The sequence below is a fragment of the Neoarius graeffei genome, chromosome 25 (assembly GCF_027579695.1).
Source record: "Neoarius graeffei isolate fNeoGra1 chromosome 25, fNeoGra1.pri, whole genome shotgun sequence".
Lineage (NCBI taxonomy): Eukaryota > Metazoa > Chordata > Actinopteri > Siluriformes > Ariidae > Neoarius > Neoarius graeffei.
The window spans coordinates 24,196,103-24,214,549 of record NC_083593.1 but is presented as its reverse complement, the minus strand read 5'-3'; the positions used below and the strand labels follow the sequence as shown (position 1 = coordinate 24,214,549).

Genomic DNA, 18,447 nt, shown 5'->3' with positions numbered 1-18,447 from the left:
GGTCGACCAACAATGATCACTCCAAGAGCAAGGTGTGTAATAGTCAGCAAGGTCACAAAGGACCCCAGGGTAAATTCTAAGCAATTGAAGGCCTCTCACATTGGCTAAATGTTCATGAGTCCACCATCAGGAGAACACTGAACAACAGTGGTGTGCATGGCAGGGTTGCAAGGAGAAAGCCACTGCTCTCCAAAAAGAACATTGCTGCTTGTCTGCAGTTTGCTCAAGATCACGTGGACAAGCCAGAAAACTATTGGAAAAACGTTTTGTGGACGGATGAGACCAAAATCGAACTTTTTGGTTTAAATGAGAAGCGTTATGTTTGGAGAAAGGAAAACACTGCATTCAGCATAAGAACCTTATCCCATCTGTGAAACATGGTGGTGGTGGTGGTGGTAGTAGTATCATAGTTTGGGTCTGTTTTGCTGCATCTGGGTCAGGATGGCTTGCCATCATTGATAGAACAATGAATTCTGAATTAGACCAGTGAATTCTAAAGGAAAATGTCAGGACATCTGTCCATGAACTGAATCTCAAGAGAAGGTGGGTCATGCAGCAAGATGGTGACTCTTGCACACAAGCCGTTCTACCAAAGAATGGTTAAAGAAGAATAATGTTTTGGAATGGGAAGGACCTGAAGCGAGCAGTTCATGTGAGGAAACCCACCACCATCCCAGAGTTGAAACTGTTCTGTACAGAGGAATGGGCTAAAATTCCTCCAACCCAGTGTGCAGGACTGATCAACAGTTACCAGAAACATTTAGTTGCAGTTGCCGGTATTGCTGCACAAGGGGGTCACACCAGATACTGAAAGCAAGGGTTCACATACTTTTGCCACTCACATGTAATATTGGATCATTTTCCTCAATAAATAAATGACCAATTATCATATTTTTCAAATTTGTTTAACTGGGTTTTCTTTATCTACTTTTTAGGACTTGTGTGGAAATCTGATGATGTTTTAGGTCATATTTATGTAGAAATATAGAAAATTTTAAAGGGTTCGCGAACTTTCAAGCACCATTGTATATATTTTACACACACGCGTGCATGCGTGTGTATGTGTACACACACACGTGCTGTATTTTCACATGATCTAGGTGTTCTACAGGTGGTTTCAGTATGCCCCCCCCTCAAAAAAAAAAAAAATTCACATGGGCCAAATGAAAAGAAGCTGCAGTTTAGCTAGGAAAACGCAACTTGACTGTTTACCGCCGTTCATCTTTCACTCTGTCATTAGGCCATGTGCTAACTTGTACCAAAACAAATGGACACGCTGTTCTGTTGATGCGTGACACAATCACATAAACAGGTCCTGGTAGACCACTCCTTATGTAGCCTTTGTGTGCAATCATAAAGGGCATCACAGAAGCAAAATAATTTTTTTATGGGTACTTGGGACCTGGTATTTTGGGTTTGGATCTAATTTGGAATGGAGTTTCTGTTCCTGACTCTACTCTTATTCCACTTTTTAATTCACCACTTAAACTGGGACAGAATATCTGGAGTTAGAGCTTCCTACAAATGCATCCCAGTTATTTGCAAATGTACATACTCCTTTGTGTGTGGACAGGCAGGCATTGAATCACTCTTTTTGCTCGGGGCTCTTTTGTGCTCTCCTACTCAACACTGAGCGGCATTAACAGTAAAATGTCACAACGTTAGCATATTAGAAATAATATTCATTTTATATAATGCTTCTCACAATCCCAAGGTTTCTTTACGTGGAGGGGAGGATTTGAAGCTGTCTAAATGGTAAAGGAGGAAGAGAAATTTTCATTGAAGAGAAGTTTGTCAGTCAGATTTGAAAGTAGAGAAAGGGCAGTCACATTAGACAACCATTTTGTAAAAAGACTATACGGAAATATGAAATTATGTTCATGATTCATTACTGCAGAATCTCTTGAATCCACCATCTGGCTTTGTTTTTGCAATTGCCACAGTTCCTAAATGCAGAGCTGATGGTTTTTTTTTTAATTATTTTTTTTAATACCCCCACCTTTAAACTGAAAATGGTATGAATGCTCATTTTTCAGATCCTGGTTCTTGATGAATAAATTTGTCAAGATATTTTAAAATGGAAAATCATGATCAGGGGGAAAAATTAATATCGATAAGCTTGGTACTTGGTGGTCGATTATTATATAATACCTGTATGATTTGGGTACATGAATTCTCATGTCAGGGACTTCTGTTCTTAAGATCATGTTTTTGTGCTCTGCCAAACTTGCAAGTGTAAAACCAAGCAGAATTATGGGCTCCTGTGAGCAGCTGTGATAGTTTTAACTTTACATTAAATGTGTGTCATTTTCTTCTCTTCCAGAGGATACAAGCTTACCAGTGCAGTCCAGTAAAGAATTCCGGATTGCCACTGCAGTGTTCCCTGTCCTCAGTCTGCTTAACCACTCCTGTCAGCCTAATACGAGCATCTTCTTCAGTCTGGGCCTCAGTTCTTTTGGCTCTAGTACTCCAGTCGATTTTGCTTCAGGTGTTACAGTAACAGTCCGAGCCTGCAGAGATATTGCTGCAGGGCAGGAGCTGTTGCACTGTTACGGTAAGGGGGAGCCTTTCTGAGAACTTTTTATTGGATATTAAGTACAAATCATTTTTTTTTTTTATTATTGTTGTTAAATTTTATATAGCGCCTTTCTCAATATCCAAGGTCGCTTTACAATTATAAGGGGGAGGGGGGGGAAGTCCACCAAATAAAGATCAGGATGTCATTCCAGTGGTGTAGCAGCCACAGTCCCACCAAAAGGTGCACGGAAACAAGTCCCACACCACCTGCACAGCCATTGCGATGCTGCTGGGCAACACTGCCCGGAACACTGTGCCATGGATCCACAAAGCGCGCACAGAAGCACTGCCACATAGAGTGCTGGTATGTCCCAAACTGCCTGCACAGCCGCCGCAATGCCACTGAGCAACATTGCTTGGAACACCACTCCAAGCACAAAAGCACCGCCGCACAGAGCGCTGGACAACCCTGATGTTAAAATGAGCAACGAGCTCACTGCAGTCCATAGCGACGAGCACAGGCATCACCCACGACAAACCAAGGCCTGGAGGGAACCGACGCCCAAAACTGGGTTTGGAGCTACACCACAACTGGCAGACAAAACACTCAAACAAAAAACAAACCTCAAACTACACAAAGAAAAACAAGAGAAAATAAAAAGCTCCGGTGAGAAGCAGCAGCCTGAATGTGCACGGCATACTTTCAACTTTACTCGTTAGCAGGGGAAAAAATCTTTTGTTGGAGTATGCAAAATTATCATATTGTGACATTTTAGTGTCTTGAGACATGAGGTTTTGCCTCCAAATCTGTTAATTCGGCCTTTTTTTTTTTTTTTTTAAAAAGGTGAGTGACAATTGCCCAGACCCACCAGAACTGAAAAGTTTAATGATTTTTAGGGATCCAAGGATGACCTCAAAAGGGAGCCTATCCTCATTTGGGTGATACCAGATGACGTGATTTTTATAAATAACTTGCATCTATAATGTGTGGGGGGGTATTTTTCATTTATTTATTTATTTATTTATTTATTTATTTATTTGTCAAAGTCAAAAGTGCAATTGATAATGGTTTTAACATTAAGTCTATATTTTGAAAGTTATCAACTGTTCACTGATGGAAAGTGAGTGCAAGACTGCATGATAATTGTAGTCCTAAGCCTGTGGCATATTCAATAACTGTGTTTACAAAAAAAATTAGAAAAATGCCAGTTTCCATCACTATCAAGACATTTTAAATCTAGAAATACATAGGCTAAAATAACTTTTTACCAGTTCTGTAAATTTGCACAGCCAATCAGCATTATATATTTTAATACACAGAATGGTATTAACAACTAATTAATAGCAGAGGTCCTCTTTACATGCGGAGCCCTGTACTTAAGAGAAATGCATGGATTAAAGTTTTCCGTCGCTATGACGGATTTCCGTCAACTGGGAGCGCTAAAGGTCAATAATGAGAGTGATGCAGATCCGAGGGAAAAAAAAAATGGAGTGGGGGGTTGGCCCATAGGTCTGACACCGATGTGATTTAGAACTTCACCAAGCTGCTATGATTGCCTGTTATTGAACCCTTTCTTGTGCTATGTTTGAGTATATGGAAAGGAATAAGTTGTTGCGCTAGATAGGCATAAATAAATAAATACAGCCTCCGCTACTGTCTAGTCCCGGGGAGGCTCGGCGTAGGCCACTGATTAAACTATTTGGCTGTCCTACTACTAGGGAACTAGGTTACTTATCTACTACTAATACTAGGCCTTTTGTAGTAGTAGTAATAATGATATTTGCCTACTGAAAGGTGATCAGGTGAAAAAGTTGAAGCCGCAGCAAGACCTTTGCTATTAAGCCTTTTGTAGGTTAAACAGGCTTCGGCAGACAACGTTCTGGAAAGGCTGTGTTTTTCTTTGGTTTGATTAGCCTACGATTTAATCTTTAAACATTATGGTTTCAGCAGTTCGCTTAAACATTGGAGGCTGCAGAGTCGGGCTGCAAGATTTCCCGACACTTGTTTAAGATGCCAAACTTCATAGTAAGGAGAAAATAATTCCACAGTATTTAGTGCCTCGTTAGTCTCAAAAATTAATAGTGAAGGAGCAACGCGAATTAAGTCCCAAAAAAACATCTCGTAGGCCTATATTTTACATTTTCAAAAAAGTCCGGAATTGGAAGTCAGTCAGTGGAGTGTAATGAAGTGTCATTCACTAAGCACAAAAGGTCAGAAAACAGTGCAGAAAACAGCTATTGCTTAAATAGGCTACTAATAGTTTTAGAGGGACTGAAAATCCGCGATCGCGGAAAACGGATGGAAATCGCGGAATTATGCATCTGAAATGGAATTTGTCAGAAATAGAATCTACACATTCTAAGCTTGGGGAGGCTGGAACCTCCCCTGCCCGAGCTACGGGTGTCCAAAGTGGGTCTGGAGCTGCCGATGGGGAAAATGAAACTAAAGCCGAGCACCGTGGCTCTTCGTCCCGAGGCGCGGGGCTAGTGGGCCCTGGCAGGACTGGTTCTTTGGGGAGAGGGCAGAGGTCTCTGGCTGTCAAGTTTGGGGCGGCTGGGACCTCCAATGTCTGAAGATGGAGTTTTCTGAAATCTCCACTCTGCCCAGTTTGCGAAAGTAGCTGTTTTCAGTGACTGAAACCTCCGTATAGATGTGAATGAGAGGTGCAACCGAATAAATAAATATGCGTCTTTTTTATCCGGCTACATGTAAGCTATCACTGCGCAAAGCCTCTAATGTTGAAATGGTAGTAATATTTGTTAAAATAATAGTAGGCTAATTTCCACATTAATCAGTAAAATGGCACAAGGGATGTGATGGGGGAATGGCCGTTTTATAAGGGGGATGATTTGAGATTTTTATTTCAGAAGGGGGATGCCTCCCCCCACATCCCCCCCTCAACTCGAGTACTGCGTATAAGGCCATATTTCACCGGACATAGGCCCTTCGATTTCCATCACTAGAGCGCGTCAAATTACTTTCGGTTTTGCCAGCATGGACGTGCTTCTTTTAAATGAAGGCACAGATGTGTCAGACATCGACAAAACGGTAAAGAATAAGTGGAGATGGGCTTGGCGAAATGAAATGGGCGATAATGGCAAGCCATTTAGTTCATGGTGCAAAAAGATGAAAATGGTAGGTGTGCGCTTTTGTGTAGTTTACCATAAAAAAAAGTCTATGGAAGCAATGGCAAAAAACCTAGATGCCTTTGGCTTCACTGCGAAGAAGCAGAAAAAGCGAACTTTCACTTTACTTTTCTTGTTTCCTGGTTTTATGTCAACAGATTTGCTTATTTTTCTTTCTGTTCCACTCTTTTGAAAGCATGGTTCAAGTTCGACTGCACTTGCAGTTTTCTCTTAACCACTGTTGTGCATTACTAAAGTATTGTTGAAATAAATTTGCACTTTGCGCTGAAAACTTGATGTTTCATCATTTATAGCCAGTAATGACAATAGTAAAGTCTTGCCTTAGCTTTAGTCATTGTTAAAATTATGTAAATGTACTATAAGTAGGGGCCTAGGGCATAATGGACAACACGGCATTTAAAATTTGACGCATCGCTGACGTGGTAGGGGCCAACGACATGGAGCTTTTTTTTTTTCAGTCAGATGATTTTTTTTTTTTTTTTTTTTGCTTTAATCCATGGAAATGCATCAACCTGATTTTTTTGATGGCTTGACTGTACAACATTCACTGTACATATGGAACCTGACTGTAAGTGCAAGGCAACATATTTCAAACACTTGACCACCGGACAACGAAATTTCCATCTTTATTTACGAAAGATGGAAGGATGGGTTTTTATCCAGTGCTTATTTTTAATTTGCTCTTTTAAAAATAATGTGGGATTATTTCCAAACGCATTTTACAGAAAATTCACAACAGTTTCACATAGCTTGTTGACTGTGACAATTGTTGAAATTGACCGTTTGTCATGTAAGGGTGGTAGACGGATGCAAGTGCAGGAAGAGTTTTATTGAAAACACACCAGCAAATGGATCCAAAATGTAGACAAAGACGGCGTCTAAAAACGGGCAGTGGTTGAGTGAGGCACAGGCAGGCTATCCGAGGTAATGCAGTACTCGCAGTCCAAAACCAGAAAAGCTATACAAAATACTTGGCTTTTGTAAAGTCTGTGTTACTGAGAGTACTTGTATGTATGTGCTGTGATTGCGCTCTACTCAGGAACGGGTGGATGCTAATTAGTCCCAATGGCATGTGTGCTCTTTGTGGTCTGGCTGTATGCTCCGAGCTCCAGCGCACATGGACATGAAAGCTGTAACCAGACAACCATTTGACCAAGTTTGATATCACTATATTGTAAAGTCAAAGTGCTGGTTCACTGCTGTCCAGCAGAGTCACACCGTAATAAATGTGGTGGTGTTTCTGGCACATGGCATGTCTTGTCAAAGGAAGGAATAAATATGTAATTCGTAGCAGTGATGCATATCTCATCATTGGTATCATTGTTGCAAGACAATGCACCAGTTTATTGACGGAAAATACACAAGACAAATCAATGGTCCATATGTTATATTCTATTCAGGTTAATTTTGTGCCCTTGTAAATATTTTTTTTTGTGTGTGTGTGTGTGTGTGTGTGTGTGTGTGTGTGTGTGTGTGTGTTAAATGATTTTGTCCAAAGATGTACATCTGTCCTGTTTAGTTATGAGTGTTTTAGCTCATGAAATAAGTAATACAGGGTTATTTATCTTCTTCAATGCATGTTGTATTGAAACTGTAGGTGTATAACATTTTAACATGCATACAACAAAGTTATCCAACAGAACTTGGATCCCTTTGTCCTCTTTATATAGCTCTCGAGCAAATGGAGTCTACTGTGCATCAGACTACTCTAATCAAGTATTAGACTCCTTCGTGGTGCAACATATGGAATTTTAGATGATGCCCAAAAATACACATCCCTTTGACACACAAATACTGGTTGATTTACAGAGAGGTTGGTAATACATGGGGTAATTATAGAGTGGGTAATTATAGAGTGGGTGACAATCCATTATAATTTATACGTTTGATTCTAAATAAGTAGATAATTATGGAGCTGGAAAACTAAGGAATGTGTGTGGGTAATTGTGTGTAAGATTATGTATTTATAATAATACCAATGTTAACACTTTTTCCATGATCACTTGCTGTATCATCAACTACCTTTTACATTTTGCACATCACGGTTTGGGCATACTCAGACGACAAAAAAAAAAAAAAAAACAGCATGAAGCCAGGTAAGGGGCATACCTCACCTACCTGTATTACATACTGTGACTGTATAAACAAAAGACAAAAGCTTATGTCAGGTGCATAGATGCTCAGCTTGCCAGCTGGCATGATTCTAACCACTCTTGCCAGTTTGGCATTCAGTATACATTCATGTGTGCAAATGCAACTCCTAGCCTGAGTGTTTGAGACTAATTATCTTACCCCTCCTTTACCAGGTCCTCACTGTCACAGAATGGATGTTGAGAAGCGCCAGTACCTGTTGCTGAGGCAGTACTACTTCTACTGTCAATGTGAGGCTTGCACACTGGAGCTAGCTGATAGAAGCAGGACATTACCCTTAACCTTGAATGGTCTTAAGTGTGAAAAATGTGGAAGCTTCCTGAAGGTAACTTGGCAAATTCCCCTTGATTGATGATTTAGCTTAATATTCACCATCAGTATCAACACTCTACACTCTTACAACAGATGATGATGATGATGTCCTTACCGAAATTCATTATGCATACTTCTATGTTCTCTGCACATCAGTAAATCTTACTATTCTTGTCTTGTGCTTGATAACCTCAAACTTCAGATTTTGTTTTTTAAATAATTCATTAAAAATAGTGATGCTCAAAATTGATAAATACACTTGCGACTCTCTTTTTAATAGGAATACCTGGACACCTGTTCATTTATGCAATCAACCAACCATGTGGCAGCAGCACAGTGCACAAAATCATCCATGTACAGGTCAAGAGCTTCAGTTAATGTTTACAGGAAACATCAGACTGAGGAAAAATGTGATCTCTGTGGCTTTAACCATGCCATGGGTGTTGGTGCTAGATGGGCTGGGGTGAGCATTTCACATACTGCTGATCTCGTGGGATTTTCGCACACAACAGTCTGCTCTGTAGGCTGAAACAGCTTGTTGAGACATCAGAGGAGAATGACCAGACTGGTTTCAGCTGACAGGATGTCTGTAGTAACTCAAACACTCTTTACAACTGGGCAGAAAAATGTCTCCGAACACACATCAAACATTTGAGGTTGATGGCCTGCAACAGCAGAGTACCACATCAGGTTTCACTCCTGTCAGCTAAGAACAAAAATCTGAGACACAGACTCTCTGAAACTGGACAGTTGAAGATTTTGGGGCAGGGGGCAGATGGGGTTTTTATTTATTTGTTTGTAAATTTTCAACTGTCCAAGTTTGACGAACCTGTGCCCATGATGGCTTCAGATTCCTGTTCTTGGCTGACAGGACTGGAACACATGGTCTTCTGCTGTTATATTGCTTACACCTCCAAAGTTGATGTTTTGTGGATGCTCAAGCTTTTTTGCTCACCATGATTGAGATACAGTATCCTTCCAGGCAGCTCAGACAAATCTGGCCATGTTCCACTGACCTCTCTTATCAACAAGGCATTTCAGCCCACAGAACTGTCACTCATTCAGTGTTCTTGTTTATTGCAACATTCTGTGTAAACTCTAAAGACTGTTGTGTGTGAAATTACTAGGAGATTAACAGTTTCTGAAATACTCCGATCAACCCATCTGGTACAACCATGCCACGATCAGTCAGTTTCTTCATTCTGATGTTTGGTGTGAACATTACCTCAAGCTCTTGGCCTGTATCTGCATGATTTTTTTTTTTTTTGCATTGCACTGCTGCCACATGATTGGCTGATGAAATAACTGCATAAATATACAGTTGGATAGATCATGTGGCTTTCAGAGGATTATTTAAGACTTTTGCTTGTCTTTTCAGAGGAATGTGGATGTGCATGTTTGTTCAAAGTTGTCCTGTAATCACCACATCTTAAATACTGAGCTGCAGAGAAGAATGCAAATACTACATCACCACTTGGAGCAAGCTTTAGAACTCATGGAGAACAATCAATTGAGTGAGTCAATGAGTGCATTGTACAACCCCAAATCAGAAAAAGTTGGGATGGTATGTTGAAATTAAAACTGAAAACAATGATTTGTAAATAATATTTGATGTGTATTGCACTCCAAAACAATACAACAGCACATTGTTTTACCTCATGATTTTTTTTCCAAAATAAACACTTCAGTTGTGATTCTTGCAACAAATTTCAAATAAAGCTGGGACAGTAAAGCATTTCCTTCTCACAGCTTGCACTTAAGCTGTTTAGGGACTGAAGTTACCAAGCTAATTAAGCATTTCAGGTGTTTTGTCCCATTCATCCTGCAAACAGGTCTTAAGGTGTGCAAGAGTATAGGGTCATTTGTCATTTTTCACTTCAAAATTTGCCACACGCTCTCTAATGGACAAAGGGCACCCTCTTCTTCTGTAGCCATGACTTTGTAATGTGTACAAAATGTGGTTTTGCAATGTCTTGTCAAAATATCCCTGGTAAAGGTGTCCTGTTGAAGGCAGCATATGTTGCTCCAAAATCTCAATGCATTTTTCTGCATTAAGGCTGCCATCACAGAAGTGTAAGTTACCTTTGCCAAGGGCACTGGCACAACCCCATACCATGATAGACCCTGGGTTTTGGACTTGTTGCTGGTAGCAGTCTGGATGGTCCTTTTCGTCTTTGGTGCAGAGCACATGGTGTTCATTTCTTCCAAAAAAGACCTGAATACTGATTTGTCTGACCACAATACACACTTCTACTGTGTGATGGTCTATCTCCGATGCCTCTGAGCTCAGAGAAGTCACCAGCGCTTCTGGATATAGTTAACGTAAGAATTCTTTTTTTGCACATTTAATGTTTTAACTGGTATTTGTGGCTGTAACTCCATATTGTAGTGCTTGACAGAAGTTTGCCAAAGTAATCCCAAGCCCATGTGGGTATCTGCTATAGATGAATGACTGTTCTTGATGCAGTGCTGTCTGAGGGATCTGGAGCTCATGGGTGTTCAGCTTAGGCTTGCACCCTTTCCCTTTACGTAACAAAATTTTTCCAGACTCCTTGAATCATTTAAATGATATGCAGTGTTGAGGGTGAAATATCCAAATCCTTTCCTCTTCCAAGATTAGGCTTTTCCTGAATACTTTTTTTTTGTACCAAATCATGATTACAATTATCTGTTGACCTCACCTGTTTCAAATCACATAATTATTTAATCGTTTTACCACATTACTAGCCCTAAATTGCTCTGTCCCAGCTTTTTTTGAAATATGTTGCAGGCCTGAAATGCAAGAATGGATGTATATTAACAAACGAAATGAAGCTGATCAGCCAAAGCATGACATATCTTGGGTTCATACTGTCTGCAGTGAAATACAAGTCAAAGTAAACTTAGAAACCCCTGCTTTCTTTTTTTTATTTGCATTTTCTATACCATCCCAAATTTTTCTGGTTTAGGGTTATAGAAGAAAACATTTCAAGTACCCAAATCGCCTTTTCAGCACAAGCAACCCAGAAATGCATTTTAATTATTTATTTTGGAATAATTGTGTGAAATAAAGTAATTTTCAAGATGAATGCCTTAAGTGATAGAAATACCTATATTCATGTCATGTTTATTTTTGTCTGGTTTAGATGGTGCCCTAAGTATCTTGCAGAAAACAGCCAAGCTGGCAGATAGTATCTTGATGAAGATTCATCCTCTGCAGGGTGAACTAGCTGATGCAATGGCACGAGCATATGCTACCATGGGTGAGAACAGCACATGTTGTGGGTTTATTTTATTTTCTGTTTTTATTTATTTATTTATTAAATAAATTATTTAAATAACCTTTAGCATATTTACTAAATATTTACCATGTTTATCAGTGGCTCATAGGTCTTGAATACAAAACTACTTCTAATAATGAAGCATAATTGTACAGAACTGCACACAGGAATATCAAGTTATTTTGTACTCTCCAGGGCTTTGGAGGCAGGCTGCATCACATTTAAAAAGTAGTATTGCTGCCGTTTGTTCACAGTATGGGAAGGACAGCCTGGAACTCGGGAGACAGCAGTTTAAACTTGCCCAGCTACATTTCAATGGGTAAGACACAAGCTTGACTCTTTTTACCAAAAATGTTATTCTAGTGTTTTTTAAAAAAAAAAGTAAAAAGGGTTAAATTACCATTATTAACTTAACTGACGACACCAGTTTCTAATGGCTGTGTGTTTAAGTGTAGCTGTAAAAGTATTCCAATTCTACAAAGTGATTACTTTTAAGGAGTAAAATAAAAGGGATCAAATTATTCCTTTTTTCTGTGCTAAGAAGTGGAGAAACTGCAAGTGTGGAATGGTTCAAAATTTGACAGGGTGAGGATGCTATACAGAGGAAGAGCAGAAGCTACTGGGACCATTATTATTTAAATTTGTGGGACAAGAAGCAAAAAATGTTCTGGGGAAAAAAATTAAAATGGCAGAAAATCCAATATGGAAGAATTTAATGCTGTGGTATCCAGTGAAATTGGCATGACCCAAAGATTCAGAGGAGAGTGGGAGTTGGGGAAATTGAATTTATACAAAGTTGTTATTGCGCAAACATGTCCAAATTTGCCCTTTGGTGTTGCTAGAAAGCTCCAAAGGTATACACCAGAATTGTTCTGTAGGTAGTGGACACTATCACTATACCAAATTTAATTTAACAAAAAAATGGGCTGCTATTAGGGTTGTGCTGTATGGTGATGCATGTATAATTATTATTATTATTTTTTGGTCCATGTCGCAAAAGCTACTTGTCGGTAGCTGATTTAAGTCCCTAAGAACAGAGCCAGGAGTTACTAGCAATATGCTGTCACAAAAACAAGCATGGAGGAGCATGCCACAGACTGAAACTGCTTGCTCATTGGGGATAGATTAGGGATAAAATTAGCTCATGTTTTAAGTCGTTCAAATTCTGTAAAGCTGCTTTGCGACAATGTTTATTGTTAAAAGCGCTGTACAAATAAACTTGATTTGATTTGACTTGATTTGAAACTCCCTGCAGCACTAGCACACAGAACATGCATCAGCCCAACTAAAAGATGAGAAGCTTGTACCTAAAAAGGGAAGTATTTCTGTCATTTGGACATGAATTGGGTATAACAAATCCGATACTGACCAGAATACGGTTGTTATTAAGGTATGCTGCAGACCAGTCATGAATGCATGCAGTAATTTGGTATAGAACATATTTTTAAATCCGTTTTAGAGAATACGTATTACTGTTCAGCCATAACACTGACAGGTGAAATGAATAGCCTTGATTTATAGAATAGAATGCCTTTATTGTCACTGCACAAATGTACAACGAAATTTAGTTCATCACAGGAGAGCAAAGCCGCTGCGTACGTACGCGCCGCCACTCTTGGGCACTTCAGCCCAAGGCCGTCCTATGTTAACCTAACTGCATGCCTTTTGTATAATGGCACCTGTCAAGGGGTGGGATATATTAAGCTGCAAGAGAAAAATCAGTTTTTGAAGATATGTTGGAAGCAGGAAAAATCGGCAAGCATAAGGATCTGATACCCCTTTTCCACCAAATCAGTTCCAGGGCTGGTTCAGGGCCGGTGCTGGTTCACAACTCGTTCAACTTGCGAGCCAGCTGAGAACCAGTTTGCTTTTCCATAGCTCGTGGTGCTAAGTGGAGCCACGTCATTACGTCGCTGTATACGTCAGTTACGTCGCTGTATACGTCAGTTACAGCGCTACGTTTGCATAAACCTTGGCGCAAATATCAAAGCAAAAACAACACGGAAGAAGCAGCAGCAACAACAACAATAATAATGAATGACTTCGCGTTTGTACAGCTGCTGCTTCTTGTCGCTTAAAAATGGCGATCTTTCGCGGTCTTATTGTTGTTGGTCTTAACAACTCCGCCCCCCCGATGATGTAAGCGGTTCTTTCCTCTGGCCCAGCAAAGAGTTGGTGCTAGCCTGGAACCGGTTTTTCTGGCCCCAGAGCCAGTTCTTTGTCAGTGGAAACAGAAAACCCGGTTCCAAACTAAGCACTGGCCCCGAACCAGCCCTGGAAATGCTTTGGTGGAAAAGGGGCATGAGTGACTTTGACAAGGGCCAAATTGTGATGCCTAGATCAGGGCTGTGAAAAATCCGCGGATCCGCGGAATTCCGCGAATTTGGCCGCCAAAAATATTTTAGTAAATCATCTAATTTTGCAATAAAAATGGGGGGGGGGGTAGGTTTCTTTTGCGACAATGACCGACCAGTTTACGGTATTTGCGCCATGCTTACAAACCACGGCGCGAATCTTGTGCTCTTTAAACACGCTTTCGATATCAACGGTTTTGAAAAGGAGAATTTCGCGGTATGTCCATGTCACGGAGGGACATCGTCACAGAGGGAGGACGGTGAGACCGACGATGTCAAAAACATTTGACAAGGAAAACGGCATCAAAAATCCATGGAATTGGCGATAGCTGGAGTTTAAAGTCGGTAGTGAATGAGCACATATGGAAGATAAAAGAACCAGGGAAAGCTTACTGCATCTTGTGCCATCAGGATGTGAAGTACGGTTCTAGTGGAAGAACGCGTTTGGTTGACCATGTTAAAGGAAAAAAAAACATGCGGAATTGGTGAAATTGAAGCTGTCGAACTATAGATTACCAAGTAGACCATCTTGTTCACATTTATATATTCAATTTATAATAATAATAATAATAATAATAATAATAATAACAGTTCAAATTAAATGGCATGGTTGAGAAAATATTTGCTTTCAGGAGATGCTTCAAATCTATCAATATACACAAAATCTGTTCAGCTTCGCGGGCCCCAGGCCCCCGGCTCCTGGGGGGCTGCTCCCCCCAGACCCCCTGCTAAAATTGTTTCCTCGGATTTTGTCATTTCTATTTCACAGCCCTGCTAGATGAATGGGTCAGAGCATCTCCAAAACAAGCCATATCAAACAAAAAGCCATTTTGTTAGTACCTATCAAAAGTGGTCCAACCAGTGTACCGGTGATGGGTTCATGGCACCAAAGGCTCAGTGATGCTCATGGGGAGTGAAGGCTAGCTCATTGGGTCTGATCCCACAGAAGAGCTACTGTAGCACAAGTTGCTGAAACCATTGATGCTGGCTATCTTAGAAAGGTGTCAGAACAAACACTGCGTCACAGCTTGCTGAGGCTGTGTAGCTACTGACTGGACAGTGTGCCCATGCTGACCCCTGTCCACCACCAAAAGTGTCTACAATGGGCCTGTGAGCATCACATATGGACTGTGGAGCAGTGGAAGAAGGTAGCCTGGATTGAGGAGTCACATTTTCATCATGTGGATGGCGGAGTGTGTGTATGTCACTTTCCTGGGGAAAAGATGGCACCAGGATGCACTATGGGAAGAAGGCAAGCCAGTGGAAGCAGTGTGATGCTCTGGGCAATGTTCTGCTAGGAAACATTGGGCCCTGTCATTCATGTGGATGTTACATCAACACGTACCACATACCTAAACATTGTTGTAGACCAATTAATGGTATACCAATTAATGGACATGGTATTTCCTTAAGGCAGTCGCCTCTTTCAGCAGGATAATGTGCACTGACACCTGCAAAAATAATCCAGGAATGGTTTGAGGAATATGACAAAGCATTAAAGGTGTTGATTTGGCCTCCATATTCCCCAGATCTTAATCCAATCAAGCATCTGTGGGATGTGCTGGCCAAGCAAGCCTGATCCATGGAAGCCTGACCTTGCAATTCATGAGACTTAAAGGATCTGCTGTTAACATACTGGTGCCAAATACCACAGCACACCTTCAGAAGTCTTGTGGAGTCCATGCCTTGATGGGTCTGAGATGTTCTGACAGTCCAAGGGGGACCTACACAATATGAGGCAGATGGTTTTAATGTTATGGCTGATTGGTGTATATATATATATATATATATATATATATATATATATATATATATATATATATATATAGTTTCAAGCTGTGATGTAATCCATATTGTGATCAGATTTTGTCCATATTGCCCAGCCCTAGCTGATATTCGTTCATTCATTCATTCATTTTCTATACCTCTTATCCATTGTGGGTTGCAGGTGAGCTGGAGCCAATACCAGCTGACATTGGGCGAGAGGTGGGGTACACCCTGGACAGGTCACCAGTCTATCACAGGACTAACACAGACAGTCATTCATTCATACTCTCATTCACACATATGGGTAGTTTTGAGTCTTTGGACTGTGTTTGAGAACTAGGACAGCTGGAGGACCCACGCAGGCATGAGGAGAACATGCAAAAACACACAGGCCCCAGTCAACCAGCAGGTTCAAATCCAGAGTCTGCTTGCTGTGAGGCAACAGTCACTACGTTTACATGCACATAGAGAGAATCGAATTTCTGCCGTTGCTCGACTGAAATCGAAGTTCAAAATGCCATGTATACACCTTAATTCGGCTGAAATTGAACCGAACTTGATTTCTCGGAATCGAGCTACACGACCTAGTTTATGCGATTTCTGCCGAGCTACTTTGTGCATGTATACCCTATCGAGCTAGTTGTCGAGCTACTTCCGGAAGTGACGAGTGACGAGACCACAAGCGGGAAACACAACAGCCTCGGTCGGCATGACAACGAATCATGACAACGGCATGATTTTAAGTGCATTTTACCGGATTTGAACATGTTTTGGGCTGGAAAACGTCAGCAGTATCTGGCAACACTATAGCTCTTCTTCATGACAACAACCGGAAGTGTACCAACACGATGGGGCGTGTAGCGCCACGTGTGGCTCGGGTGCACAATGCACCTTGCACAATAGCCCGATTTCACTTGTGCATGTAGGATTGGATTTCTCTGGCACCCCTGCTGGGACCCTTTGCTCGATTACCAACAGCAGCTCGATTTGGACGTGCATGTAAACGTAGTCAGTGTTAACCACTGCAAACCATAGGTGCTAAAGAAGGCAACTGGACTTGCTTGAAGTTCTTGACGATGTTTCACACCTCATCCGAAAGGCTTCTTCAGTTCTGTCTGACGATTGGAGAGTTCTAGATATTTATCCTCTAGTGGACCAAAAGCAAACCTAAGGGGAGTCGTTGAGGTCACATGGGTCATTGACACTTCGTCATCCTGTAGGCGTTAGGGTCACTGGAGGCCGGGTGTGAATGGTGTTAGCAGCCTAGAGGGTCGTTAGGGTGATCTGTGGGTCGTTGGTTCCCTGCCATCATGTGAGTCATTCATTGAGGTCAGCTGAGTCTTGATGTGGATGTATATTCAGGCCCTGTCCACACGGCAACGGATTCAGGTGAATCCGATAAAATTGTTTATCGTTTCGGCCTGGCGTCCACACGGTACCGGTGTTTTGGGTGCCCCAAAACGAAATCTTTTGAGAACGGGTTCCAGAGTGGAAAAATCTGGCAACGGCGCTGTTGCGAAGTCGTCTGGATGAGTAGAACGGATTTGTTTACGATGACGTCACAACCACGTGACCGTCAGTGCTTCACGCCGGGTAGAAGTGTAACAAACTTGATGCGAGTTGTCAACAAATCCTACAACTTGGTTCATGAAACGTGCTTACAAAATATTTTCACTGCTTTCCAAAAACAATCCCGCCAGCAAAAATAGGGAAAAAAAAAAGGAGCAATCTCACCTCTTCAGATGTTGGTTTAAGTCCGACAATACATTCCTCAAAAAGGGCGTAGAAGAACAAAGTAATCCATCAACGTGTAGCATTCAATTTATTCTGGACTATTAAAGAATTCTGGAGGATATCAGAATGTTGGCATACCGGCTCCCATCTACCCCCGTTCATTCCTCTTTCCGCGTCTTTCATTTTATGCTACTGATTAATAAAACTTTGTGGCTGATGCTACAGAAGAAGAGGTTTATGCGCATGTGTCTACTTCTATTGTTCTGGTGTCTCCGATGGGACCGTCTTACAGCGCACGTAGAGGTGTGGCATGTGTATTGCATCGTTTTCAGCAAGCGTTGCATTGCCATATGTACCTGATGATGATATTTTACTGATCCATTGCCCATGTGGACGCGATATTTAAAAAAAAAAAATCTCGTTGCTGTTGTGTGGATGTAGCCTCAGTCTTCTGGGAAGTGTGCCAAGGACTGCGTTGAGTGGTGTCTCAGACCACCTTCTCTGTTCAGTGGCAGTCGTTCCAGGTTGACGAAGATGGCTTCAAATCACCTTAACGACCCTTGGTGCAAAGCCCTATTGTATTCGGCATATTTTAGGGCCCGAGCACCATAGGTGCAAAGCCCTATGGTTTTCGGCATGCTGCTTCATTATTATTATTATGGCCAGAGCACCGAGGTGCAGGCCATAGGTCCAAAGCCCTATTTGTTTCTATAATAATAATAATAAATAAATATTTATTTTTCTTCAACACTTTACCATTTTGGAGGTGGTTCCCATGGTCGAAAACTTATGAAATTTGGTCCACACGTCAGTCATGTGCACTGCTACTCGGTGAGAGGGGCTTGACTCCTGGTGTCTCTGGGGGACTCCATAGCGCCCCCATGTGTCATTGAGACACCTCCCCGGTATAGAGTTTCACCAATTGGTGTCAAATTTGGTAGGTCTGTGGAGTGCCCAAAGATGAACAAAATTGCAATATACATTGCATCAGCTGTACTTAACAGGAAGTGAGATTTTTGGTTTTGTGCATTTTGACGGGTTTCATTTTGACATACAACCCCGATTCCAAAAAAGTTGGGACAAAGTACAAATTGTAAATAAAAACGGAATGCAATCATTTACAAATCTCAAAAACTGATATTGTATTCACAATAGAACATAGACAACATATCAAATGTAGAAAGTGAGACATTTTGAAATTTCAT

The 18,447-nt window shown here is 41.1% G+C and overlaps 1 protein-coding gene across 5 annotated transcripts in view; it reads left to right on the top strand.

Moving 5' to 3' along the window:
• Positions 1-18,447, top strand: part of smyd4 (SET and MYND domain containing 4) — an 85,980-nt gene that overhangs the window by 57,724 nt on the left and 9,809 nt on the right. For 2 of the 5 annotated variants that reach the window (XM_060909105.1, XM_060909103.1), the window contains exons 5-9: positions 2,324-2,554; positions 7,971-8,140; positions 9,506-9,641; positions 11,253-11,369; positions 11,642-11,706. In XM_060909105.1, the coding sequence (XP_060765088.1) occupies positions 2,324-2,554; positions 7,971-8,140; positions 9,506-9,641; positions 11,253-11,369; positions 11,642-11,682 (695 nt within the window). In that variant the 3' untranslated portion in view covers positions 11,683-11,706. Of the gene's footprint in view, positions 1-2,323; positions 2,555-7,970; positions 8,141-9,505; positions 9,642-11,252; positions 11,370-11,582; positions 11,707-15,689; positions 18,304-18,447 lie in introns of those variants that run through there. The other 3 variants (XM_060909104.1, XM_060909102.1, XM_060909101.1) reach the window with 3 other exon arrangements.